The sequence below is a fragment of the Nothobranchius furzeri genome, chromosome 5 (genome assembly GCF_043380555.1).
Source record: "Nothobranchius furzeri strain GRZ-AD chromosome 5, NfurGRZ-RIMD1, whole genome shotgun sequence".
In the NCBI taxonomy this organism is placed as follows: Eukaryota; Metazoa; Chordata; class Actinopteri; order Cyprinodontiformes; family Nothobranchiidae; genus Nothobranchius; species Nothobranchius furzeri.
In genome coordinates this window covers 79,159,567-79,186,899 of record NC_091745.1, presented here as the reverse complement: position 1 = coordinate 79,186,899, position 27,333 = coordinate 79,159,567, and the positions used below count along the sequence as shown (strand labels likewise).

The window sequence follows — 27,333 nt, the reverse complement described above, 5'->3', positions numbered from 1 at the left end:
AATCATCTTCTAATTGAAATCAGGTGTGTAGAAGCAGAGTGTCATGGCCTGTGTCTGCATCTCCCGTCATGTGTCTCCTTGTGTCCTCCATTCTTCTCTAGGTGCTCCTTTTGTGTCCTAGCGCCCTCAGGTGTCATGTCTGCGTCTTCCTCATGTGTCTTCTGGTTTTCCCCATTTGCCCCTAGATCTCCAGCCCTCTAGCTTTCTCAAGTCGTTTCCTTTAGTCACAGCCTTTCATGATTTAGTATGTTTTTTCCCATCAGTGTTTATTATTTTTCTCCCTCCTCCCTTTGAATTGTAGTTATGTTTCCCGCTCTTTTGTATTAGGTTTTATTCTTAGGTCAAGTTAGTTTCCCCCCTGATTAGTCATTGCCTTCACCTGGTCCTCCTCCCACAGCCCACACACCTGCAGCTCATCTCCCTCTCATCCTCCCTGTGTATTTAACCCCTGTCTTGTCACAGCATCTTGTCGGTCCATTGTTTGTGTATCAGCGGTTTTTGGTGCTCTGTGTGAGCGTTGTGTCTCGGTCCAGTTTTGTGCTCTAAGAGAGATTTGTTCTCCTGATTCTGGATTTTTTGGATTTTTGGCTCCCTGCCTTTGGATTTATTTTTTCCTACAAATAAAAGGATTTTTTCTTTATATCAACTCCTGCCTCGTGTCATCCTGGGTATCTGCATTTTTGGGTCCTAACCATCCCCTTAACGTGGCACAGAGTTGAGATTAAACGCGTTGGACACCGGCCCTCCAGGCCCAGAATTGAATACCCCTGGTTTATTTGGTTTGCGTGTTAAATATTACGTTTTTAAATCGTCAGATTTACACGTATTTATATATTTAAACATGACAAATTTTGTTTTCACATAATTTTCTTTCTGAACATTGAGACATAAACAAATGTGATACTGGTGACTAAAGATTGTGTTTACCACTATGAAAAGCTAAATGGGATCAAAATGTAGCGGTGACGTCTTCATAAGTAACAGCTACAAGTGTGTGTGTGTGTGTGTCAGGGTAGCCGCGGGTCCTTAAAAAGTCTTAAATTTGCTTTTCCAAATTTAAGGCCTTAAAAATCCTTAAAAATGACAAATAATCATTAAATCCCGTTTCCAAAGGTCTTAAATGACCAAAGACCCAATAAACAAAATTATTTTATTTCTATAAAATTTTCGTGAATTTCTAGTTGGTGTTCAGCTTTTTTTTGTGTACGATGTTGGCGTAAGCGGAACCGTACACATTCAGTTGGTTGTGAAAGGGGTCTATTTTTAGATGAGCACATTAGCTGGTTAAGCTAGTGGTAGCTTGCGCCATGGGGAAGTGCAAGTTTAATGGTAACTGGATGGCTAATCCCACGTTTGCGACGTGGTTAACACCGGTTCCAGGCAATAGCTGGAAATTATAGCTTAAATTTAATTTTAAGAATAGCTTAAATTTGGTCAAAGTGGCCTTAAAAAAGGTCTTAAAAAGTCTTAAATTTGGCTCTCTTAAACCTGCAGATACCCTGGTGTGTGTCATAGTGGATGGCTGCTTATACTGAGCCAGTCTGGAGGTTTCTTCCTGTTAAAAGGGAGTTTTCCTCTCCTCTGTCGCTGCATGCTTGCTTAGTATAAGGACTGCAGTAAAGACTCTGACACGAGTCAGTGACTCGATGCGACCTGCTGGGTTCCTTATACAGGAAACTTTACTGATTGGCTTGATGACCTGACCTGTACTGGGACGTTTACTGTGTGAAGGTCCTCTGAAGGACGACTCTTGTCCTGATTTGACACTTTATTAAATAAACTTGAAGATCTGATGGAGTTTTGGATTTTAGGCTTAGAAAAAGGTCATCATAGGAAAAATGTGCCTTCAGTTGTTTTGAAGAGGCTCCCGCTGCTTCCATGTTGACTTTTAACTACCTAATTTCTATTTTACCGTTTCAAAAACCTGGGAGGGGATAAACAAGCTCAAAACCGTAGGAAGCTGTAAGGTTTTCTACAATCTGACGAGCCTTTCCACAACGACGGGCACAGTAAAAACAAACATCAAGTGCTTGTAGGTAAGCAGTAGTTTAGTGAAGCTCGCCTATAAAAGGAGCCAGATGTGGACCATCAGAAGCCTCTGTAGCAACATGCCACATCAGCCAGATGTTGCACCAATACAAGTGCCACAAGCACAGTCACCGTTAGTGAACTTTAACGTTTTACCCATGATCTCGCTGCACACGGGTCTGATGAGGCTCACACAGGCTGAAGACGGGTTTGCATGTGGGCGACGTGCAGCAGTTCCGGGTTTGAGGGGAAACTGACCCTAAGTGCTGCACGGAGACAATTTCATGAGACTTTGAGCCACATTTATAATCGTTAGGAAAGAAAAAGAAAGTTTTGCAGCATGGCTTCTGGTGCATTTTAGTGAGCTGATTTAACTGGTGAAGTTTAACCAAATCCACTTTTATCAGCTGATTTCCTTCAACAGGAGGAGCTCGTAACAAAAAGCAGATGTGATGTGGAAACTAGCGCCACAATAAAGAATAATAGACTGCTTACACGTTGCATGAGGACAGGAAGAAGTGTGCATCTCATTTATTTTCACTCCGTCTCTCAAACAGGTACCTCGGAGGCCGACCATTACCCCATAATTTACAAAACATAAATAAAGCTGTCTGCTTTTGAACAGTTACCGATGTACACATCTGGACTTGCAGCAAAACACACAATATTTACAAAAAAACACAAACCAGGTGTCCCTCCCAATTAGAATGACTCAATTCTGCGTCAGCATCCTTCCTGTACACACACTAGTGTGTATAACTAAGCAATAGTACTCTTGTAGCTGTATATTATTTACACTTATTTAAACCAAGGACAGGTGGTTTGTAACTAAACAACTTCACGTTGTTTAACATTCATATTGGTTGGTCGTAACAAAAAGAGCCGGCTCGTTCGTTCTCCCTCTGAGGAGACGGTTCCCCGTTAGCCCTTGGCCCAGCTCGCCACACCAAAACCCTCAGACCAGAGATGCACCACACACACACACGCACCACACACACACACACACACACGTTTAGCATCCGCCTCGAGTCGGAGCGTCACTCTGGGTTTAACCTCGTGCTCTTCGAGCCTGTCGAGCAGTCGCCTCTCCCCGTCTACGCCACAGCTGAACTTCGCCGTGCGTCGGCCGCGCCGGATTTCACATTTAACAGCTTCTCACCACCTCAGGATTGTATTTTGCAGCTTTATAAAAACAAATAAATGTCCAACTCCAGCTAGATGGTTCCACTTGTTCCATCAGCTCAGAGCTCAAGCACCACTTCATTCATACTCTGTACATTTTTAATTAGCCTTGAAGGTGCCGTACATTTTTATGATTAAGAAAACAAACATAAACCTTCATGTTTTGATGAAAGACTCTTCCTCAGATTTAGTAGTGGCGTCCATCATGGAGGAAGGAGTAGTGGGACTCAAAAGGTCCTAAAGTTGAGCGGAGGCCTCTACAGACCCGAGGGACCTGAGAGGAGGAGATTCCTCTTCCGAGTCCAGGTTTTACTCCTCGTCCGCGTTCTTCAGCATGAGGATGGAGTTGTAGATCTTCAGAGCAGGTCCTAGTTTGATTGACAGGATCTTTACGATGTCTGCTTGGGTGAGCAGAAGGAAGGCCTCGCCATCAATTTGCTGAAGAAAAATCAGTCGTTTTTTTATTTCATTTAAAAACAAACCTACTCATTTATTTCTGTTACTTTTAAAGATATTTTCATTTGGAGTTCTTCAGGTTATCGGACACTGCCTTTTCACCGGCTTTTAGTCCTGGGTGTGAATGTGTGTGTGAACAGCTGAATGACTGAGTGTTGTAAAGCGCCTTGGGGGGTTCCAGGGCTCTAGAAGACCAGATACAGGCCATTAAGGAGCTACTGACCTCTGAACCATTTGGGCCTGAAAAAGGACCATAAACAGAAAACTTAGCAAAGAACCAAACTTTTAGGCCCGCTGTTGCCTGCAGTGTCTTAAAGAACAAAAACAACATTTTTAGCAACAACAGAGATTTCCACTTTGATGATCAACTGAAGAGTGATGCATCTCTCAGCTCTTTGCTGAGAAACACTTCAGAATATCCAGCCGCTGTGACCGTGTAGCCTGAACTGAGCCAGAGTCTACACCAGCGAATGACCAAGGCGACTCTAAACGACTGTAAGGAAGTCTGGTTGCTGGAGGCTAAATGTAAAGAAATGGTTGGATGACCTAAAACTTTTGCACAGCGCTGTAGAAGTATTGATCAGAACCTGCCAACATAAGCAGGAGCTGTATTAAATCATGCACAGCGGAGCCGGCAGACATTAAAGACCAAGTTCACACATTTTTTCAACAAATTAGTTTCTGTGAGTCGATCTCTGTGGGGAAAAATACTCTGGCGCTCCTGTTTCAGGAACTAGAAGTTGTCCAGAACAGAGTTGAGCTTCAGATGACAAGATTTAGAGTTTTATTTCCTGATAGTTGGATATCTGTCTTCTGATTGGCTAACAGCAACACGACTCTACCACTGACTGTTTGCTCTGCAACGTTGATGTTTTATCTCCACAAATAACACAAGCCTGGAGGAGTTCTGCTGTGTGGTGGAGTAGCTAATGCTAACAGTTAGCTTCTACTAGCTGAGACGTTCTCTGCTGTTTTCTGGACGCTAAACCAACAACAGCCTTCCCCGTCGTGAGTCCAGATGGGTGAATCCATGAATGTTAGTGACAGGATGACGTAGATCTGTCAGGATTTTCTATCCTAGAGTTTCACCGTCTGTTTTCTATCAGAAGCTGATGCAGGAGATAGGTGTAGGAGACTATCTTCATGCTCAGCCTCAGTGACCCGTTAATCAGAAATAGTCGTTAAAAATTCTTTCTTAATGAATTTGGTCTTTAAAGCCAAATTTCGCACTTTTGTGTTGCCGTATTTCAGACTAAAGCCAGTCTTAATTTAAAATGACCTCTTAGCAGAAAAACACTCCGCTGGTCTCATATCGATAAGGACCGGTGATAACGAGGGACGTGTTGTGATCTCTAGGGGACAAACCTCGGTTTTAAAAGTAGCGGCGTGTTCTTTACAGCCCGGTAGGCCTCTGACGAACCCGGCCACCTGACAAAAACAGAAAAAACAACAAGTCAGCCATCGTTCTCGTAAACGTTTGGCTCTCCTCTGAAGGAGTTCTCCTCGTGTGAGCGAGTGACTGAGGAGCACGCCGGACCTCTTCAGCGCTCCATGTGGCCACTCTCTTGGCAGTCAGCCCCAGGACCTCAGGTAGCAGCTGGCAGTGTTTGTCCCAGCACAGAGCCACTCTGTGAGGAGGGGAGGCGGAGATGCCGGGGGAGAACACCGACTCGTGGAGGGCCTGCTGTAGAGAGATGCTGTCTGGAGAAGCTGGGGGAGACACGCTCAGTCAGTGGGACGCTCACTCTGCTGCTTTACCTACCGCACACCTCCGCTGCTCACCTTTACTGTCACTCATCTCCTCCTTCACATAGTGCATTTTTAGGTATTTGGGCGCTGGAGCCATTCTGAAAGAAGCAACAAATAAATCAGATTGTTGTTTGTTTGTTTGTTTTTGGACACAACAGTTCTGATGGAAGGACTCGCCGGTACCGCTTCGGCCTTGTTCCATTGTGGCTTGGCTCGTTGGCTCCACCTGGTGGCTCCACCTGGTTGTTACACCCCAACAGCTCAGCTTCCCCTGAGACCGGTTTCCTAGCAACAAAGATTGCAGCCTTTCAGGTGCCAGACTTAAAAAGACGACAACATGTAACAGGTGCTGTTGGATCCCTGGGGAACACGGTGAAGTGTTTAAAGGCTCCTGACAGGATTCAGCGCTCAGGAGCAGACCTGATCTGGGGGTCCGCAGCTCCTTCCAGCGGCGATGGCACCAAGGCTGACTGAGAAACGTTGTTTGTGGGCGGGTCGGGCCGCCGTCCCCGTGGCTGAGGCCCGCTGAGGGTGAGAGGGCGTTCTCCGCCGAGTCGGTCGGGAACCAAAGCCTCCTTATTCAGGTTTATGTCCGAGTACGGACAGCTCACCTGGCTGCACACAGAAACACACACAAGCCCTCAGCCAGGTGTAAAAAATGCCTTTAAATCTGAACTGCTGCCTGTTTCATGTGAAATTAGACAAATAGGAAGGGAAAAGCAGACATCACCTAGACACACACACACACACCTGTTAATGAGCCACAAGTAGGGTTGTCACGGTGTGAACGTTTAACCTCGCGGTTATCGTGACCAAAATTATCACGGTTTTCGGTATTATTGCGGTATTTTTTAAACGTGTAACATTTTCACACAATTAAATAAACCCTGTATATCAGGAAATATTGTCCTCAGTTTGTGTCTAAATTTAGCCTAAAATGTGTTATTTTGTAATTATGTTGTTTATTTGTTTACATTTTTCCCCTTTAGTCTTTAAAATACCAATATTTGCCCATAACTTCTTATTTTTTGTCTGTTTGATGTCATCATTTAAAAATATTAGATCAGATGATACTCAGTACTCAAGTAGCCTTCTAATCAGATACTTTTTTACCCTTACTTGAGTAATAAACCCTATATCAGGAAAATATCGTCCTCGGTTTGTGTCCTTCCAGTGAGCTTTGCAGATGTGGGAAAATGTCATCAGGCAGTAATCGTTGTTAAATTCATAATTATTCTCGGAGAGAGACCAACTCTTATCGGCCCCTGGGAGCCCCGTAATGCATAGCGTCATTTCAACATGGCGGTGTCCGCGACACGGTTTATATGCAGGTAGCGGCGCTGCGGCTGCTTTATATAGCGACTCGTTGCATTCTCCCTCAACCCAAATCCTCGGATCACGCATTTTAGCTAAAACGCTAACGTTAGCTTGCCTTGCGTTGACTGTAGAGTTGTGGGTGATGGTCACGCAGATGTGTCATGAGATTTGAAGCGTTGCTGCCTTTCACAGACACTTTTTCTGCACGTGCTGCAAACAGGATAGCCGTCTTCTATCAGCTGTCCCTCGGCATTCTTCACATATCTAAAAGATGCCCGTACTTCCCACTTTGTCTTCTTTGAGGGATAATAAATGTCCTCCTGAGCGCTGCCGTCTCCTCCTTTGGCCATTATTTCAGCTTTAGCTTCAAGAAACTTTTGGTTGTAAACAACAAAGTGCGCATGTGCCGCCGGCAACTTCAGCAGATGATACGGTGGCTGGTAAGGGTCACCGCGCCTACACCGCAGCCACAATAACCCACCGAGATAATATAGTTTTTTAAAAACAAGACGCTTATTATTATTGTCAACTTTTTTACCGGGGTTTACCGCTACACCGGTTACCGTGACAACCCTAGCCACAATAAAACAGAACCGTCGCCTTGATTGATCTCAAAAGAGCTCTGCAACAAGGAGAAGTGACGGAAAGTTTAGATAATTAACTTAAACATTTATAGAAATGTTCTATTTAAAGAAACCGAGGTGAAAAGGACAAAAGCGGATTAGATTAAAAAATAAATGTGACATTTGCTACAACTGAAAATCAAACTCAACTTTTTTCTTTGAAGTTTTGGAGACTGAATAAATGTTAGGAAGTCAAATAAGTACTACAGTAACAGTATTACTGGTGGGACTGGAAAGTACAGGATACTAACGTGTAGTGTGTCCCATAGCGAGGTCCTCTGATGTGTCCAACCCCGTTGCAACCTGGGGTGGGACATCCTTGTCCCGGGGCAGCCAAAGTCTCACTGGTGCCTGAAACACACACACACACACACACACACACACACACACACACACACACACACTGTAAACACACTCTAGTCCCACAACCTGCAGGACAGACAGAGTTAAAAGGCCTGTCTCACTGTTAGGGTACTGCAGAGGATGTCCGGTTTTCTGACACCACCCGACCGGGTGCAGGTCTGGACAGTCGGTCTCGACCCAGTAGTCGTACTCAGAACTCCAGCCATCAAAGTGAACCTACGGAGGATGGAAACTAGAACGTTAACACGGGTTCTTGGCTGTGTGAGGGGAGGCCACCGGCCCGGGCACCTTCAGCCGATGGTCTTCGGTGTCCAATATGGTGGTAACACGGATCAGCATGGGGTTCCTCCGATCAACAGCTTCTACCTTCATCCCGATCTGGAATCCATGTGGAGGCCGCTGGAGACACAGCAACGCAAACGTGTTAAAGGAAAACGGTGATGAATAAAGCTGGGTGGGCACCAGTACCAGAGGCTGCTTGAGTCTTACCGGCTTGAAAGCTCGTGCCGGAGCTGCCTGAGTCCCCGTTTCCTCCAGATATTTCTCCCAGGAGAAACTTTTGGGATCTTTTTGTTCTGCAACAAGTAAACAAATGAAGCTCTGCAAGGAGGATATGATGCAGGCTAGCACACGGGTTCAAACTGCTGGTCTGTAGTGATCTGATCACCTAACACGTCTGGATGTTTTCAGAAGCTACTTGGTGTTTTTTTATAAAGCGTGTCGTGTTTACCGGGTGGAGTTGTCAAAGTCAGCCCAGCTTCCTCGCAGTAGCCGACAGGATGGATGTAAGGGCTGCTGGCGTCACACCTTCACAGGACCGCCAGACAGGTTCGACACAAGCACGTTTAAAACACCTCCGTTTAAAGCTTGCATCGGCGTCTTCTTGGACTCTTTACAGCAGGTTCTTACCAGTAGTCGTGCGTGTCGTCCCAGTTGTCAAAATGAATCAGCAAGCGGTTGTCGACAACAGCGGCTATCGTGGCCACGCAGATCATCGAAGGGTTCTTCCTGTCAGCTGCCTCCAGCTTCATCCCAGCTCTGAATCCAGACGGAGTCACAGACTAAAGAAACGAAGACACTTAGCCACAGAGCTCTGAGGAAGGCAGAGCAGCCGCGTGCTCGGTCCTTACCGTGTTCAGGCTCTTAAAAAGGTGCTTTGGAGCCAGCTGACCTCTGCAGTTCTTCACGTACATGCTCCAGTTAAACTCTCCATCCTTACAGCCTAGAGGACACAAAGTCACGCTCAGCCACTCCATCAGAGCCGCGTATCCATAAACGACCTGCTCACGCCCACCTTTAGGTAACAATAACTTGTGCCCGTTCTTCTCACACCACCCCGCAGGTTTCAGGTCCCACGAGTCAGCGTTGGCCCAAAAGTCGTAGCACTCGGGATAGCCGTCGAAGTGGAGCCTGACTCTGTAGCCTTGGATCTACGAGGCAAGAGGACAACGTTCACGGATGCGAGACTCCTCGGTGTAAACCGACATCAGCGGCTCTCATACCTCTGCCACCGTGAGCACACAGAACAGAGACGGGTGGGACGGGTCCAGTCCCTCCAGCTTCATCCCGACCTTAAAACTGTTCCTGCTCTGAGGAAAGGACTGGTGCTGCAGGAGCACGCAGAGGTTCAGATACAGCAAACCGCCATTTTAAAGACTAGGATCAGTTCGTACCTCTTTGAAGAGTTTGACGGGAGCAGCGACGGCTCTCTCTTCTTCCAGGTAGGCCGGCCAGCTCCAGGCCCGCTTCTTACTGAGAGGCGCCGTTACTGAGAGGAGGATGCACCAAATGCATGAAAACAGTTACAGGAAACGCACACACGTCTAAGAATGTTCACGGAATAAATCAGGTGATTCCAACGGTCATTTTTCCAGCTTTTAGAGTAGGGTTGTCACGGTAACCGGTGTAGCGGTAAACCCCGGTAAAAAAGTTGACAATAATAATAACCGTCTTGTTTTAAAAAACTATATTATCTCGGTGGATTAGCGTGGCTGCGGTGTAGGCGCGGTGACCCTTACCAGCCACCGTATCATCTGCTGAAGTTGCCGGCGGCACATGCGCACTTTGTTGTTTACAACCAAAACTTTCTTGAAGCTAAAGCTGAAATAATGGTCAAAGGAGGAGACGGCAGCGCTCAGGACATTTATTATCCCTCAAAGAAGACAAAGTGGGAAGTACGGGCACGTTTTGGATATTTGAAGAATGTCGAGGGACAGCTGATAGAAGACGGCTATCCTGTTTGCAGCACGAGCAGAAAAAGTGTCTGTGTAAGGCATCAACGCTTCAAATCTCATGACACATCTGCGTGACCATCACCCACAACTCTACAGTCAACGCAAGGCAAGCTAACGTTAGCGCTTTAGCTAAAATGCGTGATCCGAGGATTTGGGTTGAGGGAGAATGCAACGAGTCGCTATATAAAGCAGCCGCAGCGCCGCTACCTGCATATAAACCGTGTCGCGGACACCGCCATGTTGAAATGACGCTATGCATTACGGGGCTCCCAGGGGCAGATAAGAGTTGGTCTCTCTCCGAGAATAATTATGAATTTAACAACGATTACTGCCTGATGACATTTTCCCACATCTGCAAAGCTCACTGGAAGGACACAAACCGAGGACAACATTTACCTGATATAGGGTTTATTACTCAAGTAAGGGTACAAAAGTATCTGATTAGAAGGCTACTTGAGTACTGAGTATCATCTGATCTAATACTTTTAAATGATGACATCAAACAGACATAAAATAAGAAGTTATGGGCAAATATTGGTATTTTAAAGACTAAAGGGGAAAAATGTAAACAAATAAACAACATAATTACAAAATAACACATTTTAGGCAAAATTTAGACACAAACTGAGGACAATATTTTCCTGACATACAGGGTTTATTTAATTGTCTGAAAATGTAACACGTTTAAAAAAAAATACCGCGATAATACCGACAACCACCCTGTCCACCATTGTTCCTGTCCCTAAGAAACCCCATGTCACTGAACTGAATGATTACAGGCCTGTGGCGCTGACGTCTGTAGTCATGAAGTCTTTTGAGCGCCTGGTCCTCCCTCATCTCAAGTCCTTCACCTCCCCCCTCCTGGACCCTCTGCAGTTCGCATACAGAGCCAACAGGTCTGTAGACGACGCCATCAACCTGGCCCTCCACTTCATCCTGCAGCACCTGGACTCCCCGGGCACCTACGCTAGGATCCTGTTTGTGGACTTCAGCTCTGCGTTCAACATCATCCTCCTGCTCTGCTCCAGGACAAGCTCTCCATGCTCAACGTACCCAACTCCACCTGCAGGTGGATCACTGACTTCCTGACGGACCCAAGGCAGTGCGTGCGGCTGGGGAAGAATGTTTCCACCATTCAGACAATCAGCACAGGATCTCCACAGGGCTGTGTACTGTCTCCTCTGCTCTTCTCCCTGTACACAAACTGCTGCACCTCGAGCCATGACTCCGTTAAACTGATCAAGTTTGCGGATGACACCACCCTCATCGGGCTCATCTCTGACGGTGATGAGTCCGCCTACAGGAGGGAGGTGGAACGGCTGGTGTACTGGTGCAGCAGCAACAGCCTGGAGCTCAATGCTCAGAAGATAGTGGAGATGATTGTGGACTTCAGGAAAGTCACAGCCCCATCTCTCCCCCTCGTCCTGACGGACTCCCCCGTCACCACTGTGGACTCCTTCCGCTTCCTCGGAACCACCATCACACAGGACCTTAGGTGGGAGCCATCCATCAGCTCCCTGATCAAAAAGGCCCAGCAGAGGATGTACTTTCTGCGGCAGTTGAAAAAGGCCAAGCTGCCGGCCCAGATGATGGTGCAGTTTTACACGGCCATCATTGAGTCCATCCTCACCTCCTCCATCGCTGTGTGGTACGCTGGAGCCACAGTTAGGGATAAAAATAGACTGCAGCGCATTGTGCGCTCTGCTGAGAAGGTGATTGGCTGCAGCCTTCCATCTCTCCAGGACCTGTACGTCTCCAGAACTCGGGGACGAGCAGGTCGGATAGCAGCTGACCCTTCTCACCCGGGTCACAGACTTTTTGAGCCGCTTCCCTCAGGCAGGAGGTTACGGCCCATCCGGACCAGAACCTCCCGCCATAAGAACAGCTTCTTTCCATCTGCCGTTAGACTTGTGAATAGCTTAGAAACACACAACCATGCTCGTCTTCGGTACTCGACACAACGTCACGTTATCGGCCATGTTACCTTTACCTGCCATTTTTTATAGCAAAGTTTTATGCTAGTTTATTATATTTTATTCTATTTTTTAATTATATTATTCATGTTATATGTAGCACGTTAGTACCGAAGCAAGTTCCTAGTTTGTGAATCGTTTGTTCACTGACAATGGCAATAAACCTTTTCTGATTCTGATTCTGATTCTGAACCGTGATAATTTTGGTCACAATAACCGTGAGGTTAGATTTTCACACCGTGACGACCCTAGTCTAGAGAGGAACAGTTTTTGTCACAACCTGATATTTTATAAGCACCTAAAACCAGAAACAGTGAAACAGGCAGAGGTTCCTGTTTAGGACACAAACAGGAATATAAAACTTAACTGTTTTCTATAAATTAGTCATCATCAGACATTAAAACGGTTACCGACACGTCTCCGTCGCTCCTCTCTTAGTCTAACCTACCGGGCTTGGTTATTTTCACTCCTCTCCTGCCTTTGGTGGTCTTGGCTTTTTCCTGTAAAACAGACTTGTTATAAACACCAGATGTACTGTTGGGTCACACACCTGCAGACCTACAGCCCAAACACAGCGTTCTGCTCACCTCCGGCTCCTCCTGGTCCTCCTCTTCGTCGCCAGAATCCAAGTAGATCTTCCTCTTTCTGCGCACACGCTTTCCAAGTCCTTCCACCGCCTGGCTGTCCCGCGCTTCTGCTGGAGATGACCTTTAGAATAAAGCAGAGACTGAAAACCATCCGACGGGCAGCATTAGAAGCGGGCGGCGAGCGTCGCTTGTTGTTTTACCTGCCGCTGGACGGCAGAGCACAAGCAGAGCTGCAGAATTTGCCTTGCAGTAAAGCATCCCTGTGGACATGTCCACCGCAGGAGCGACAGCTTGACGGTTCTCCGTTTGGACCCGTGTCTGCAGCGGAACCCACTCCGACACTGGGACCAACCTCCACCCTAACGCCTGGTCCCTCTAAAAAAAATAAAAACACATTAAAAACTAAAACTCAAGGCTAAATAAAAAGGAGTTGATAAAAAGGTAAAAGTCGGACCTTTGACTTGAGATGATCCTGGCTTACTCTGACTGGCTGCACCCGCCTGTGACTGGCCCTCCGGTGGAGGGGTGGGGGTGTGAGACGAAACCGGCTTCAAGGTCTCGCAGTTAGACGCAACCCCCTGACCTTTAACCTCCAGGTCTGTTACGATCTCAAGAATCCCAAACTCTGTCATACGGAACTGAGAAAGGGGACAGGTAACTAGAGTGACACCGTGCTCCAAACTTATTTTAAATGAGTTGGAAGAGGACGGAGACCACGAAAACAGACATGCTACCTTTATGTCGCTGCCTGGGAGTGTAGCGATGCCATCCTTCCAGTCCAGAGCACCGATCATGTCAAACTCAGGTCCCTGGGAGGGTCCATCGCTGGGTGGAGTGTCAGTCATTCCCACTTTGCTCATATAGCTAACCTGAAACACAAACACATCAAATGTTCTTCATAACAGCGCTTCTGATGGGGTTTTCACCCAAGCACTGATAGAGGTCTTGGTCAGTTTTTCCCCATGCTTCCTGTCCTTTAAATGTATTCCTAACCCTAACAGAGCGTGATATAAAATGTAGAAAGTAAACAGGTGAAGAGGTTTTAGGTGTAAAAGTTAAAAATAGGGAGAAAATCCAATAAAGACCTGATATTTTACCACTAATAGGAATCTCTTATAGGTGCTGTAGTTAGGGATGCACAATGTATCTGCATCAACATCGGTATTGGCCTATGTTAGTCCTTTTTTAAAACATCGGTATCGTTCCGATAAGTAAAACTGGGCCGATATTAACAACTGATATTTTTTTAGTCTTATTTCCATTTGTGTATCTGTTTCAGAGGGTAAGGGGGTGATGATGTGTAGTTTAGTCGTGACAGTGATGGTAACCATCCCAGAAGTGTAAATGTGTGGGGTGTGTGTATAATAACACTGCAAACTGCACTTTATAGAAATGAATCAAACCTTTCAAAAATTCAGCGTGCGTCATTTTCAGTCTATACAAAATGTGCTTATTTCAGAAGTTTTAAAGAGCAAGTCACCCCCAGTCAACCTTTTTTCCTGATAAACTATATAAATGCATGTCTAATCGTGCTGCAGACACGTGTAGTCAATAGTTTTGCACTTTAGTGCATTTTAGTAAAAATTTAAATATTCTGCCTAAAACTGTCAGTGTTGTGCCGTTGTCAGGTAAAAACTCTGCACTGCATTTGAATTTAAATCTGCCATCGCTATTGGCTAAGAGATACCCTAGAACGTTAGCTGGTACCATATGATGTCACAATGTCGTTGTGAGCCTGTGTGTGTGTATTTGTTAGCGACTCCGCCCTCTCAGTCTGCTAGGCAACAGCATTTGTTACATTTTTCAAACAGGAAGTGGGAGTGCAGTAATACTCTGGTAGGGGGTGACTTGCTCTTTAATGTCAGCGTGTATGTGTGTGTGTGTATATATATATGTGTATGTATATATATATATATATATATATATATATATATATATATATATATATATATATATATCTTCAGCATGCATTATTTTCAGTCTATACAAAAGTTGCTTAGTGCAGAAGATTTAATGTCAGTGTGTGTGTGTGTGTGTATTATAGAGGCAAATATTGGTTATCAGCCATAACAGTGATAGTGATATCATCCCAAAATATAGCTATAATACATTTTTAATTGTCAAATTGTGTTTTCTTTAGTCTTTTTTAATACATGGAAGGAAATTGTGTCTTTGGTGGTAACAGAGTAAGATCCAGATTAAGATTCCAGATTTGTTAACACTGGTTCATCCTTTGACTTTAGGCTACTTTTTGAACCTGCATGATTCATAAGTAAAATGGATTTATCTAGTGGCCAAAATCGAAGAAAAAAAACCGCACAAAGATACTTTCCAGAAACATTTTTCATCCCACTTTCTGGAATTTTCAAGAAAAAATATTAATTTGAAGCAAATTGATAAATAAGAGTGATTTTTCACATTTTGCATTTAACAGGGTTTATCCTAATAGTTGTAACGTTTAATTGTCTAACGCGTATCGTGTGAATGCACAAGGATCTGCCTACCCTACATAAGAGAAGGCGCAGTCTGCCTGCACTTGTAAACAGCGCTACGCAGCATCACCGCCAGGGGGCGATGGTGTGTCGAGTTGCAGGGAACACCGTGCACTTCGATTTCAGACAAAACAGTCAATAATAATATTGTTTTGCCGGCCAGATAACGGACAAATACACGAACAAACGAGTTTGTTGGGGTAAACATCGATCAGTGCCACTGACAAACAGGATTAAATGTGTCTCAACTTTAAGTTAACCACAGAAGTTCATATTTTCCATGTTTTAACGGTATCTCCTAAAAACCACCGTTTGTATGGTTACGAGTACATGAGAGGGTTGTTTGTGCATCAGTTTTACGAAGAACATACTTTTCTTCATTAACCGCCCAAACTTGTGAGCGTTTAGAAGCCTAAATTATTTCGAGAAAACGTTTTAGTCTTGACGCATTTTCAACACTGAATTAAGGTCACGTTTGCTGCTCGTACAGTGATCCCAAGCATGTGCAAACTACACTACAGTCAGAGCTGCTGGGTCTTGGGCGAGTTTTACTTTGTATTTGCACCATTGTTTTATTCTAGCCATAAATAGTGTGTATGAGCGCCCATGATTAGCATTCGCCTTAAACAAAATGGCGGAGCCTAAGAAGAGGCCACCAACACGTTTAAACTATGTTAATTACTAAAGTTATAAATTTAAACAAACCGTGCAACGTCGCTACGGCTCGAACAAAAGCAAATGCTTGCTGTGTAATTTTTTAGATAAGTGTTTTCAGTCACTCTGGTCATTTTTCTTCACTTTCCCCTTGTCACGGAATGTCAGCCCAGGTTGCTACGTAAAGCTAACCATTAGCTAGCACCGGTGTAGTGTGGAAAAAGGTACCCCCGACACAAAAAACGCATTTCACGGGACTTCTTTCAACTATAAATTAGAGTAAAATCTGAAAGTGAAAAGGGAACTCGTGGTTATCAATATTCATTAACAGTCTGCTATATTGGTGAAAACTATTGCTCTAAAAAACCGCGTCCTTCTGATAAGGGTGCATTTCACGGCATGGGTGTTTTTTTCGGCAAAACACCTCACCGTACAAATGAACGGAGGACTGCTACCCAGCTAGCCCTAGCATTGTGACTGGATGCAGCCTGCTAAGGACAATCTGTAATAAATAAGTTTACCGGTTAATAACAAAAGGAAAACGCATTTTGAAAACGCAGATAATTCACAAAATATCACACACTCTCAAACAACAACACCGCGCGACTGTTACGAGCTTTAACGTTGTTCCTTAATAAATTTCTCCAATAGAAACTTAAAAAAACGATTTATTCTTGCCGTTCTCAATCAGGGTTAAAATAACGAGAGAAACAAACACTTACTAGCACTCCAAAAACCGGATTTTCAATATCTTCCAATGATGACGAAAACAAACCAACATTAACGGACATTTTCTTTAAAAATTGTGGAACTCACCTCGTTTCTGTTTTAACTCTTATTTAGAGCTGGATAGAAGAATGGTGCGCATGCGCGCAAGATGCGCTGCCTGACAAGTTTGGTTCTCGAAAAAGTTCAGTTCGCGGTCGGTGGTCGGTAGCGGGCTCGCGCGGGCTCACAACAAGCCTGAAAGTCGGTTCAGAGGCGATTTAACGGACGGAACTCGGTGCACTTGGACTCGTGTTTCGCCTTTGCCCCCAAACAGCTTGTAAAGTATGCTCTCCCCCACCCTCCGTCCCCCCTCCTCCCCCGTCAGACTAGAAGTGTGTATCGATGGAGCGCAGGGACCGCAGTGGCTCCGTGAACAGCGGAGGTTCTCGGGACCGGTTGCGTCCATCTCCGGCTTCAGCTGGTATTGATGTCAGCCGATCGCATTTTTATTTTTTACCTTCACAAATCGCGCTTTCCGTTAAAACGGGCATGAATGTCTGAGGAGGAGAAAAAAAACCAAAGTATTATTTTAACCTAAACGAGACAAATGGAGAAATCTGAGTCGGGTGTCGCTCACCGATAGTTGCGTGAACGGTGTCAGCCACGTCCAGGAAACAAAATCCTATCCGATTTGACGCATTTTTAAGTTTTTGGCCGCGAATTTCGCGCATTGATGACCCGTATTTTGGATTATGGTGTCATATTTAAAGCGTCGCGTGAATTCGGGTGGTCTTTTAGATGCGGGTGGTGCCGATTTGTGTCTTTAACGTGTTGACTGTGTTCACTGTGAGGCTGTTATGTGTGTCGTGGTTTATTCTGTAACATCCGAAGCAGCTGACCAGGATCCCTCCCACGCTGGGCGGCTTTCTCCCGGCGGTCATCGCAAAACACACAGCTCCCCCAAAAATCCCTAAAAACAACCACGGTAACTTCATCTAATGATTCACGAGCGTTTTTATTTTCCTGTCCACAAAGACCAGGTGAAACGAGTTCATCTCGGCTGCTTTCTGGGTTTTGGCCGCTAGATGGCAGTAGGAGCCCATAGTTCCTGCGGGATTAACGGGGAGTTGAGCTGCAATCTGCATTATTCTGCAAAACATAACAACCGCAAATGCAAACCATGAGATGGCATTCAAAGGCAAAGCGGTCGATTCAAAGGTAAGAGGATGAAGTTCATCACGACAGGTTGTGATTTAGGAGAAAGGATCTTTTAAAGCGTCTCTAATCCGTGATCTTGTCTAGATCCGACAGGGGGGGGGGGGGGGGGTGTTACGATTCATCAGCAGCTTTGTGTTCTGTATATTCGGATTATTTTATGTTTTACCGCCCAGCAGCTGGTCAGTCAGTCTGCCTGGTAGCTTCAGGTGTTAGCTGAGGATGTGACAGGTGGGATCCTGTAAACAAAGACCGTCTCTGTCGCTTTGCAGACCGTTCTGCTCAACCTGCTGCTGTGTCTCCTCATCTTTTACTCTCTTTTCTACATGATTGGGAGCGTTTGCTTCGGTGCCTTCAGGTGAGCCCCCCCAAAACACACCAACCCAAGCCCATAACACCCGTCTGAGAGACGGCTAAGGCTTCTAGTGATTATTTACAGTTCAAATGTTTCTGATCAGTAATAAATACACTTTAATACCAGAAACAAAGACAACCCGAGTAAATAAAAATGGTGATTTTTAGGGGAAGGAACCAGCCTGGCCCTATGTAAAAAAGGACCAGTTAAATCATGAATCAACTGCATTTACCCTCGAGCTGAGGTGAGTTTCACTAGGTCCACCCAGGCCTGATCACTACCAGAGCTGTAGAATTAAGAAATCACTCAGATACAGCATGGAACTGGCTAAGAGATCCCAAAAAGTAACGCATCATGCCCTGTTCTTTAGAAAATTGGGTACTATAGATGCACTGATGCCGATACCGATTCCAGTATTGGTTAAAGTTAACCGATACCAATGCAGTTGCTTGAAAATGGCTTCGCTGTAACTTGTCATTTCTGTTCACCTAATATTTTAGTTTTGTGATGATTTCTATTCATATCTTTTACTTTTTATCTACCTCACAGTCTTTTCCTGTCGAAAGCAGAGCAGAAAATAAAATCTGTACTCCAAATCATTGCATTTTTTTTTGTGGTAGAAGTATTGGTATCGGCGAGTACTCAGATCCAAGTATCGGTATCGTATCGGTTTGGAAAAACGGGGTATCGCTGCATCCCTATTGCGTACACGAGAACCCAGAATGACATCTAAAACACTGCAGGACTCACCTGGTTGTGAATGGCTAAGGCCTTGTGTTTATATAGTGCCTTCTAGAGTCCTGTGCCTCCCCGAGGTGCTTTACAACACCACCAGTCAGTCGCACACACATTCACAGTTGGTGGTGATGAGCTACAATATAGCTACAGCCGCCCTGGGGCGCGCTGATGGAAGTGAGGCTGCCAAACACAGGCGCCACCGGTCCCTTCGACCACCTCCAGCGGGGATGGGGGGGTTAAGTGTCCAAGGACGCAAAAATCTGCAACCCTCCAGCCATGGGGGGTGGGGGGGGGTGCAGTTACTCCTTTCTAAGGCTAAAACCTTTGCAGACCAAAAATACAAATGACCGTCTCACTATCTGACCAACACAAACCCCTCGATGAACCCAAAGACTTTTAGGAAATGTTCTGTGGAACTCATGGTGGCAGTAGTGTGATGGTCTGGAGCTGCGTTGCTGCTTCAGACCCTAAACCACCTGTTTTAAATGCTGTAACCCTGTCTGACCTTTGACCTTAAACTGGCTTCATGCTGAAAACCCTCCAGTGTAGCTGAAGCCAATGAACAGACTAAGTTCTTCAATAGGTTCAGTTCAGGAACAAACCCAGCATCCTCCTCGCCTGTCCCCAGCCAATCAGACATCCCATCCTCCGCTGATCCAACATTTTCCTGTCACACGTCAGCTCCTTTGTCGTCTAACGCAGTCATGGACTCTTCTGGTTCTATACATCTGTCTTCAACCAAGTCAGGAGATGCTGCTGCCCCAGTTACCTCCCCCTCCCACCTATCTGTCTCTAGAAGTCAGGTGAAGAGGCAGCTGGAGAGACTGAACAGGAACAAGGCTGCAGGTCCAGATGGTGTCGGCCCCAGAGTACTGAAGGCCTGTGCAGAGCAGCTCTGTGGGATTCTGCAGCACCTCTTCAACCTCAGCCTGGCCCAGGAGAAGGTTCCAGTCCTGTGGAAGACATCCTGCCTTGTTCCAGTTCCAAAGAAAACTCGCCCATCAGTCAATGACGACTACAGACGGTTGCCCTGACATCCCACATCATGAAGGTCCTGGAGAGACTCCTGTTGGTCCACCTGAATAAGCAAACTAGAACATATCAGGACCTGCAGCAGTTTGCTTATCGCCATGGAGTTGGAGTTGAAGATGCCATCATCCAGCTGCTTCAACCAACCCACTGTCATCTGGACAAAGCAGGCAGCACTGTGAGGGTCATGTTCTTTGATGTCTCCAGTGCATTTAACACAATCCAGCCTGATGTACTTTGCCAGAAACTCCAGAAGACACAGGTGGGGGCCTCAACTATCGCCTGGATTAAAGACTACCTGACAAACAGACCACAGTTTGTGAGGCTGAAGAACTGCACATCAAACCAGGCGATCAGTAACATTGGAGCACCACAGGGCACTGTACTCTCACCATTCCTTTTCACCCTGCACACCTCAGACTTCCAGTACAAATCAGAGACCTGTCATCTACAGAAATACTCAGATGACTCTGCAGTTGTCGGGTGTATCAGAGATGGACAGGAAGCTGAGTACAGAGAGCTGGTGGAGCGCTTTGTGGCATGGTGTGGAAACAATCATCTGACCTTGAACGTGAACAAAACAAAGGAGATGATTTTAGACTTCAGAAGAAACAGGGTGGAGTCAAACACTGTTTCCATCATGGGAGAAGAAGTGGAGGTGGGAGTTCACCTGGACAACAGACTGGACTGGAGAAAGAACAGCGAAGCCGTTTACAAGAAGGGACACAGCAGACTGCACTTCTTGAGGACGCTTAGGTCCTTCAGTGTCTGTAGCAAGATGCTGCAGATCTTCTACAAGTCTGTTGTTGAGAGTGTAATCTCTTCAGCCATCGTCTGTTGGGGTAGCAGCATCAGAAGCAGGGACCTGAAAAGGCTCAACAGCCTAATAACAAAGGCTGGTTCTGTTCTGGGGACGACTGTGGAACCACTGGAGGAGATAATGCAAAGAAGGATTCTCCAGAGAATCAAGAAAATGATGGACAACCCTGAGCATTCTCTTCACAAGACTGTCTGACAACAGAAGAGTGTCTTCAGTCAGAGGCTTCTTCAGTTTGGCTGCAACACTGACCGCTACTGGAGATCCTTCCTGCCAACAGCCATTGTAATATACAACTCTTTGATGACTTGATTATTATTATTATTCTGAGCTACTACAGCAATTAGTTTCCCTCTGGGATTAATAAAGTATTTTTGAATTGAATTGAATGAAAACTATCGTGTAGTGTGACAAACGTCCTCCACAGCGATGTGAGAGACTGGTTACCAGTTATCCGGTAAATGAAGTTTAGGTGTCGGTTACCGTTTCCCACTGGCCCATGCTGGGTTGGACTACTGTTCTCCTTTAATAAATGAAATCCTCTTCTGAAAGATACACATTGAGCTGTTTCAACATAGAAAAAATTTAGTGACCCGCATCCCGTTGCCGGTGTACCAAGATCCACTGGTTTCCTCCTGTAGGTTGGATCACTTTGACGGACTGATTCCATTTGATTTCAAGACTGAACCTGCCGAGTCCAACTCCAAATACCTGGGTGAGCAAAATCAACACAACCCTCGGTGCTGAACGTGAGCTTCTACAGGTAACCTGTTCCCGTCCTTCCTTAGTCAACCTCGTCTCCTTGGAGCTCACCTGCTTTTGTAGTGGCATCCTGTTTGCTGCAGTAGTGAGGAGGCGGGTTTGGGACTATGCTCTCACTGTCACACTTCTCCATGTAATGATCACCAGCCTGGGTGAGCAGCAACCTAACCTATGCATGTGCACACCTGCAGGACAACAATGTGGTATGACAGCATGTTTTGCTGCTGTGTTGCAGTGATGTTGGAGTTCCCTGTGGTGTGGCAGTGGTGGCTGGCTCTAGGTAAACAAGCATCATGTACTACTAAACAGTATTTTCACGACTGAGCCTTTGTTTCAAATGATCTTTCTCTAGGTAGCGGCTTGTTTCTGATGATGTGCAACGGTCAGCTGATTGCATACTTCACATGCCAAAGTGAGTAGAGCAACGCCACCTTCAGCTACTACTGGCACGTTTATATAATCTGATTATAGATTATTCTTGTGTAGAGGTGGACAAGAATCTGACACTTTTCAGATGGGTCAGAGCTGGGTGCAGTTTGTGTTATGTTGCCAAAACTGACATCTTGTTATGTTTGTGCATTTACCAGTCCGTGCAGCTGGTGTGGTACTGTCACAGCCACGGTACGATGTGATTCAAGAATGAGACTTGTGCAATCAAAGGACATAATATTAAAGACATATTATGCAAAACTCATCTTTTGTGCTGCCATGTGGATCTCTACTGCCTTTAAAAACACTCCAAATGTGAATAAAACCTCCATCTATTTTCTTTTGAGTGTTTGATTTTAGGAAACGTGCTTAAAACAAGCCGTTTCAAAAGGTCCTCGTTTGTGATGTCACAAACTGGAAAATTATCAAATCACCTCTATTTATGCTCCAAACATGAAAAACACCCGTCCGTCCATCCATTTGCTGTCAGTGGAGCCACCTCTCACGTCGTTGTAGGAGCAGCAGCTCGCCTCCAAGCCCCTCCCTGATAGAGCTTCTCAGCCTATAGCAGCCTGAGTGGGGGATGGGTGGGTGTGGCCAGCTCTAGCGTGCTTTCTTTAAAGAGCAAGTCACCCCCAAATTAACTTTTTTTCTGATAAACTACACAAATGCGTGTCTAATCGTGCTGCAGACACGTGTAGTCAATAGTTTAGCACTTTAGTGCATCTTAGTTTAAAATTTCATTTTCTGCCTAAAACTGTCAGTGTTGTGCCGTTGTCAGGTAAAAACTCTGCACTGCATTTGAATTTAAATCTGCCATCGCTATTGGCTTAGAGGTACACTAGAATGTTAGCTGGTACCATATGATGTCACAATGTCGTAAGCGTGTGTGTGTGTTTGTTAGCGGCTCCGCCCTCTCGGTCTGCCAGTTAACAGCATTTGTTGCATTTTCTAAACAGGAAGTGGGAGTGGAGTAATACTCTGGTAGGGGGTGACTTGCTCTTTAAGTGAGAGAGCCCTGAAACGACTCATTCTGGAAAGTAACAAAAATGTCTAAACTGCTGTAATCACATCATGTGAGAGGGATTTAGTGTAAAGAACTTTATGACATGTTTCATATCAACCATAGAACTTTTATACAAAGTTTAAATATAAATAAAAGTACATCTGACTGGGTTTTTATTAAAATAAAGATTCTTGAAACAACACAAAGATACTCCTATATAAAAGAACCGACACTAGAAATAAAAATAAATAAATAAATCGCGTTAACAATTCAATGAAGTGCAACCAATGAAACATGCAGAACAGTGCAATGTCAGGGTTTCAATATTTTGTTCAAGTAAGAAAAAATAGACATACATTTAATAATATAAGAAAAATACATCTTTGAACAAGCACGCTCCCGGAGGATTCGTTACGAAATGGGCTCTGCTGCCAGATACTCTGCTGGTTTCGTGAAGGAGAATCCCAGAAAGGCCTCTCTGGCTCTGGCATCCTCAGCCCTCTCGTTCACGAAGGCAGAAACGGGCAGCCGGGTGAACTCCGGATCGATGTAGCTGACATCACTTGGACCGGTCTGAAAACAGAAGGGTTAGCGCTAACATCTAAATTATACATTTGTGTTCTGGGCTACTTTGTGACGTATTCATACCACTTGTGGGACGAATGGGGGTTTAACCCTTCTGGCTACGAGGTCATCCCAGTTGATGAAGGCAAAGAAGGGATGATCTTTGAGCTCCTCCTGACAAGACGAGATGAACCCCTTCAGTTACGTGCCCTCATGGCCATCGCTGCTGCTCTCCTGCATGTGTACTTACGACATCGAGATCCTGCCCGAGGCGCTTGGAGACGTCTCTCTCCAGCAGCCCTTGTAGAAGTGACTCAGCACTTGCAGAAAGGCCACTGGGCAGCTGCAGAGGAGCATAAAGGATGTTCTCCAACATCTCCACCTTGCTGTGGCTGTAAAACGGAGGCTGGGAGACAACAGGACAGTGGAGTAAGGCGACGATGTGGAAGAACAGTGAGCGATGAAGAGGAGGGAGTGGCTTATTTCACCTAAACTCACCAGTCCACAAATCATCTCGAAAAGCACAACTCCGAGTCCCCACCAGTCCACAGCTGGGCTATAGGGGTGGCCTTTAAGGACCTCAGGAGCAAGATACTCTGGAGTGCCGCAGATGGTAAGCATGATCCCACCTATGGCCACACCTTCTTTACAAAGACCAAAGTCTGTTATCATCACATGACCATCTCTGTCCAGAAGGATGTTTTCAGGTTTCAGGTCTCTGGATGGAGATTCAGGGAACCAAAGTTTGGTTTTAGTCAACAAGCTCCAGCAACAACGCACATGTACAGCTTTCATCTTCAGCATTTCGAGTTTTACTACAGCGCTGGAAGAAAGGGGAGCTTTCAGTGGCTGTCCTTTACAGGATTCCACTGCATAGGTGAGTTCGGCTTAAGAAAACTGAGGTAAGCAAGGGCCGGAGACAAAAATGTTTGGAGCAAGGGCGTCCCCAAGGGGTGGCCAGGGGTGGCCATGGCCACCCATAGAAAATTGCTGACCCCCCCCCTCCAGGAAAAGCCAGTGTTAACAAATCATATTAGTGTTCAGTCAAACCCTATATTGATCTTGTTTTTTTCAAGACATAATTATAAAACAGAATACAATATTACAGTTAATGAGTAAAGAAATAATCAGAATTGAAAAAATACACGTTTCTGCTGCTCACCATTTAAAAAAAGTTTTATCTCCGTAGTTTTTTTTGTGAACACAGCAACAGGTGAATGAACCTAAAAAAATACATTATTAACTAAAATTTGGGATGACATTTGAAATAACTGAAATGTATTTTCCTAAAATGTTTGTGTTTGTAAAATTTAAGTTAAATGTTATTTTAATAAAAACGAATAAAGGCGCAATGCAGCACATCGCCACAGACTAACTTCAACCAGAGTTACCACAAGGACCACTTTGATGTGCCACCCCAAAAATTTCCTTGTTCCCATCTGGCCACCCCTATCAAGATTTTCTGGAGGCGCCCCTGGTTTGGAGATCAATTGTAATAAGTTCTCTGATGTATTTATGTGAATACCTGTAAACGATGTGAAGAGAGTGGAGGTAGCCGAGTGCTGCAGCCATTTCTGCAGCGTAGAAAGCAGCTCTGGGTTCTGGAAAGGATCCATCTTTCAGTAAATGGTAGAAAAGCTGAGAACAAAAGACAAGAAGGTGAAGAGGTTTATCCAAAAAAGCTTTGCAACATGTTCTGGTTTTTAAAAAGTGAAAAAATGATGGACTTCCTGCTTCACTTAAACGTCCATCACTTCATTTTTTCACCCTTACCTCTCCTCCGTTCACGTAGTCGAGGACAAAGTAGAGTGCACTCGGCGTCTGGAAAGAAAAATGGAGTCCCACCAGGAATGGGTGCTGCAGTCCCTTCAGCAGCACGCTCCTTTCAACCATCACGTGCTTTTGCTGCAAAGACAACCAGCAGGTAGAGTCAGACAGAAAAAGCAAGACAGAAAGACGGAAAACCACGCAGACGGACCTCTCTCCTCTTTATGATCATCTGCTTCTGCAGCACCTTCACTGCGTAGTAGTCTCCTTGTTTTCTGTGTCTTGCAAGCAGCACCTGGCATTTGTTCAGGTTTAATCAAAGTTTCAAGCAATAAAAGAAAAACGAAGCAAAGTTGCGAAAAACACTCACCTTTCCAAAGCTTCCCTGGCCTATAACTTTGAGGTAGTCAAAGTCTGATGGTCTCATCCTGAGCAAAATCAAACAAACTAGTGAGAAATAAGAACTTGATGCATAAATGGAGAAGAAACTGACAATAATTAATGTTCAGGTTGCACACTGAAGTAAAAAGAAAACCTGTAAGTTATTGTAATTAATATATTTCAAGGCTATTGCTGTGATGTGGGATTACGAAGCATTCACGCTCAAGACAATGTTTCGTGTGTCTTGCATTTGAGAAAGGGGGACTTACTGAGAGGTTTCTGTGTTTGCTGAGCTCTGGGGAAAGAGAAGACACGGGTGGAATAGTCAGGAGGAGGTCCGTTTAGGTTTCACCTCCTGTCAACACTGAAAAAACGCCCCTAGTCTGAACTTACCAAGGTAGCGCTCTCCTCCTTCTGCTTCCTCAGCTTGCTGTGGCGCCGCAAAAGTTTCTGGGTGTCCAAGCTTCAATCGGGAAGATGAGAAACGTGAGCTCGAGTTTAGCTTCTGTAACTCCCGTATTTCTGCTGACTTACTGTTGGCAAAGCTGCTGACCAGAAACAACTTTGTGTAAGAAGTCACTGAAGCCAGCCTTCTTGCCCTTTAGCAGAGCTGTAAGACAGGGGGGGGGGGGGGGGCTTGTGTTACATAACAGCTGAACTAACTGCAAAGAGCTGGTTTTTCTTTCCCTACTGTCACACTTGGGGTGTCAAAGCTATTATTTAAGTACACGGAATACTTTTTAAATCCTTATTTTATTTTACTCAGACGTCCTTAAATATAACATTATTTTGCAAATACCTTTAAAAGTATACATCCACTTTTACATATTACCACCCTTTGTATTCATGTTTAAAATGCTGCTTTACACATGATGCTAAATAGATGTTTTTATTTACACACTGTCAGTAGCACCCGGTCGTCTAGGCTGACAAATGTTTTAACTTCAGCAGAAACAGTCGGATTTTTTATATTTAAGGTGGATTTTTCAGGCCTACCTGAAAGAAACGTTACAATTCCCTTCATCTTAGCGTAAGTTATCGGTTGTTCCCGAGCCACGGTCATCCGGGAGGAGCGTGAGAACTCAGAGCTCGAGGAGAACCGGACGATGGTCTGCGGGCGGTGAACTGAACGTCAGCTGTCCTGCTGCTCGTTTAAAAACCAGACCAGCTCTGGAACAGATGCGTTCACGTTACCTCGGACAAGTCACAACTGCTGCCTTGACCCAAAAGAACATCCACGACCACGGGCCTTTAATGGTTGTTGCTGAGAAGATTTTCTAAATCGCTGGCGTATAGGTAGCGCATGTGTTGTTTAAGTACCATGGTCTTATTAGCTTACCTAACTTCTGAGTGCCAGATCTTAATAGAGATAATTCAAACCAGCCGGTCCCTTGAAGGCAGCTTAGTTGAATGGAAAAGCGCCAAAGTGGAACCTGCGGGTTCTAGTGTAGATCAGCCACGCGCTGTGAATCATTTCCATATAAATAAATCTCCCCTTTTCATTTATACAAATGTGTGGGCTCAGTGGTAAGGCTCCAAACAAAGGGAGATGAAGTAAAACGATCAGCTTTATTTTAAATTAAGACTGTTTTCATGTTCAGCCTGCATGTGAAACTCAGCCTGACTGATCATATTTTAAAAAATAACTGATAAAATATTAGTTTCTCTGTGAACTTGCGCTTTAAAATAATTTAAAAATCTTTACATCTGCCCTCACATCTCAGTAATGCTTTGATGGTAACAGGGGTGGGTCTATGGGGGGTCCAGGGTGGGCCAGTGCCCCCCCCCCCCGACAACAAGCTTGCCCCCCCCCTCCCCATTGAGGGCAGAGCCTATAAGCGTCAGTATTAATTTTATTTAATGACTTAGCCTAATGCGATATGTGGAGCCAAACTGAAAAGAGA

At 45.1% G+C, this 27,333-nt stretch overlaps 3 protein-coding genes across 11 annotated transcripts; 1 reads left to right on the top strand and 2 right to left on the bottom strand.

The window, feature by feature from the left end:
- Nucleotides 1-3,339: 3,339 nt before the first annotated feature.
- Nucleotides 3,340-16,678, bottom strand: l3mbtl1b (L3MBTL histone methyl-lysine binding protein 1b). 2 transcript variants are annotated; one of them, XM_054741190.2, is made up of 22 exons: nt 16,475-16,678; nt 13,247-13,381; nt 12,967-13,150; nt 12,713-12,887; nt 12,513-12,633; nt 12,374-12,425; nt 9,392-9,486; nt 9,221-9,325; nt 9,013-9,148; nt 8,849-8,940; nt 8,628-8,779; nt 8,449-8,525; nt 8,208-8,293; nt 8,007-8,117; nt 7,820-7,934; nt 7,607-7,706; nt 5,836-6,030; nt 5,599-5,700; nt 5,449-5,513; nt 5,204-5,376; nt 5,032-5,094; nt 3,340-3,648 (listed from the first exon to the last, which is right to left on the bottom strand). In XM_054741190.2, exons 2-22 carry the CDS (start codon nt 13,370-13,372, stop codon nt 3,520-3,522), a joined length of 2,454 nt encoding a protein of 817 aa, XP_054597165.1. In that variant the 5' UTR covers nt 13,373-13,381; nt 16,475-16,678; the 3' UTR covers nt 3,340-3,519. The 2 variants fall into 2 exon arrangements, with proteins under 2 accessions (XP_054597165.1, XP_015805968.3); XM_015950482.3 differs by having other exon boundaries at nt 16,381-16,503.
- Nucleotides 16,597-22,051, top strand: LOC107379641 (putative transmembrane protein 244). Of its 8 annotated transcripts, none has more exons than XM_070551200.1 (8): nt 16,597-16,708; nt 17,402-17,584; nt 17,854-17,939; nt 21,162-21,235; nt 21,309-21,434; nt 21,518-21,562; nt 21,635-21,694; nt 21,870-22,051. In XM_070551200.1, exons 2-8 carry the CDS (start codon nt 17,552-17,554, stop codon nt 21,923-21,925), a joined length of 480 nt encoding a protein of 159 aa, XP_070407301.1. In that variant the 5' UTR covers nt 16,597-16,708; nt 17,402-17,551; the 3' UTR covers nt 21,926-22,051. The 8 variants fall into 8 exon arrangements, with proteins under 8 accessions (XP_070407301.1, XP_054597168.1, XP_070407304.1 ...); XM_070551201.1 differs by lacking the exon at nt 16,597-16,708 and adding an exon at nt 16,769-16,847; XM_070551202.1 differs by lacking the exon at nt 16,597-16,708 and adding an exon at nt 17,211-17,351 and having other exon boundaries at nt 17,452-17,584.
- A 746-nt stretch (nt 22,052-22,797) lies between these two features.
- On the bottom strand, nt 22,798-26,590 carry sgk2b (serum/glucocorticoid regulated kinase 2b). Its single transcript, XM_015950479.3, has 12 exons — nt 26,426-26,590; nt 25,964-26,039; nt 25,823-25,892; nt 25,699-25,724; nt 25,419-25,476; nt 25,260-25,343; nt 25,055-25,186; nt 24,807-24,919; nt 23,780-23,999; nt 23,532-23,687; nt 23,366-23,455; nt 22,798-23,290 (listed from the first exon to the last, which is right to left on the bottom strand). The coding sequence occupies exons 1-12, from the start codon at nt 26,490-26,492 to the stop codon at nt 23,129-23,131; spliced, it is 1,254 nt and encodes a 417-aa protein (XP_015805965.3). The 5' UTR covers nt 26,493-26,590; the 3' UTR covers nt 22,798-23,128.
- Between the last annotated feature and the right edge of the window lie 743 nt (nt 26,591-27,333).

Bases quoted from the DNA above. Each gene is read 5' to 3' on its own strand.
- LOC107379641 (XM_070551200.1), top strand. From the start codon at position 17,552: ATGGCATTCAAAGGCAAAGCGGTCGATTCAAAG. The intron at 17,585-17,853 runs GTAAGAGGATGA...GTCGCTTTGCAG, and splicing joins GCAAAGCGGTCGATTCAAAG to ACCGTTCTGCTCAACCTGCT. The intron at 21,236-21,308 runs GTGAGCAAAATC...GTCCTTCCTTAG, and splicing joins GTCCAACTCCAAATACCTGG to TCAACCTCGTCTCCTTGGAG.
- l3mbtl1b (XM_015950482.3), bottom strand. From the start codon at position 16,449: ATGTCCGTTAATGTTGGTTTGTTTTCGTCATCATTGGAAGATATTGAA. The intron at 13,151-13,246 runs GTAGCATGTCTG...CCCCTTTCTCAG, and splicing joins TCCCAGGCAGCGACATAAAG to TTCCGTATGACAGAGTTTGG. The intron at 6,031-7,606 runs GTTAGTATCCTG...TTCTGTGTGCAG, and splicing joins CGCTATGGGACACACTACAC to CCAGGTGAGCTGTCCGTACT.
- sgk2b (XM_015950479.3), bottom strand. From the start codon at position 26,492: ATGACCGTGGCTCGGGAACAACCGATAACTTACGCTAAGATGAAGGGA. The intron at 24,920-25,054 runs GTAAGGGTGAAA...TTTTGTTCTCAG, and splicing joins ACTACGTGAACGGAGGAGAG to CTTTTCTACCATTTACTGAA. The intron at 23,291-23,365 runs GTATGAATACGT...TTCTGTTTTCAG, and splicing joins CCCCATTCGTCCCACAAGTG to ACCGGTCCAAGTGATGTCAG.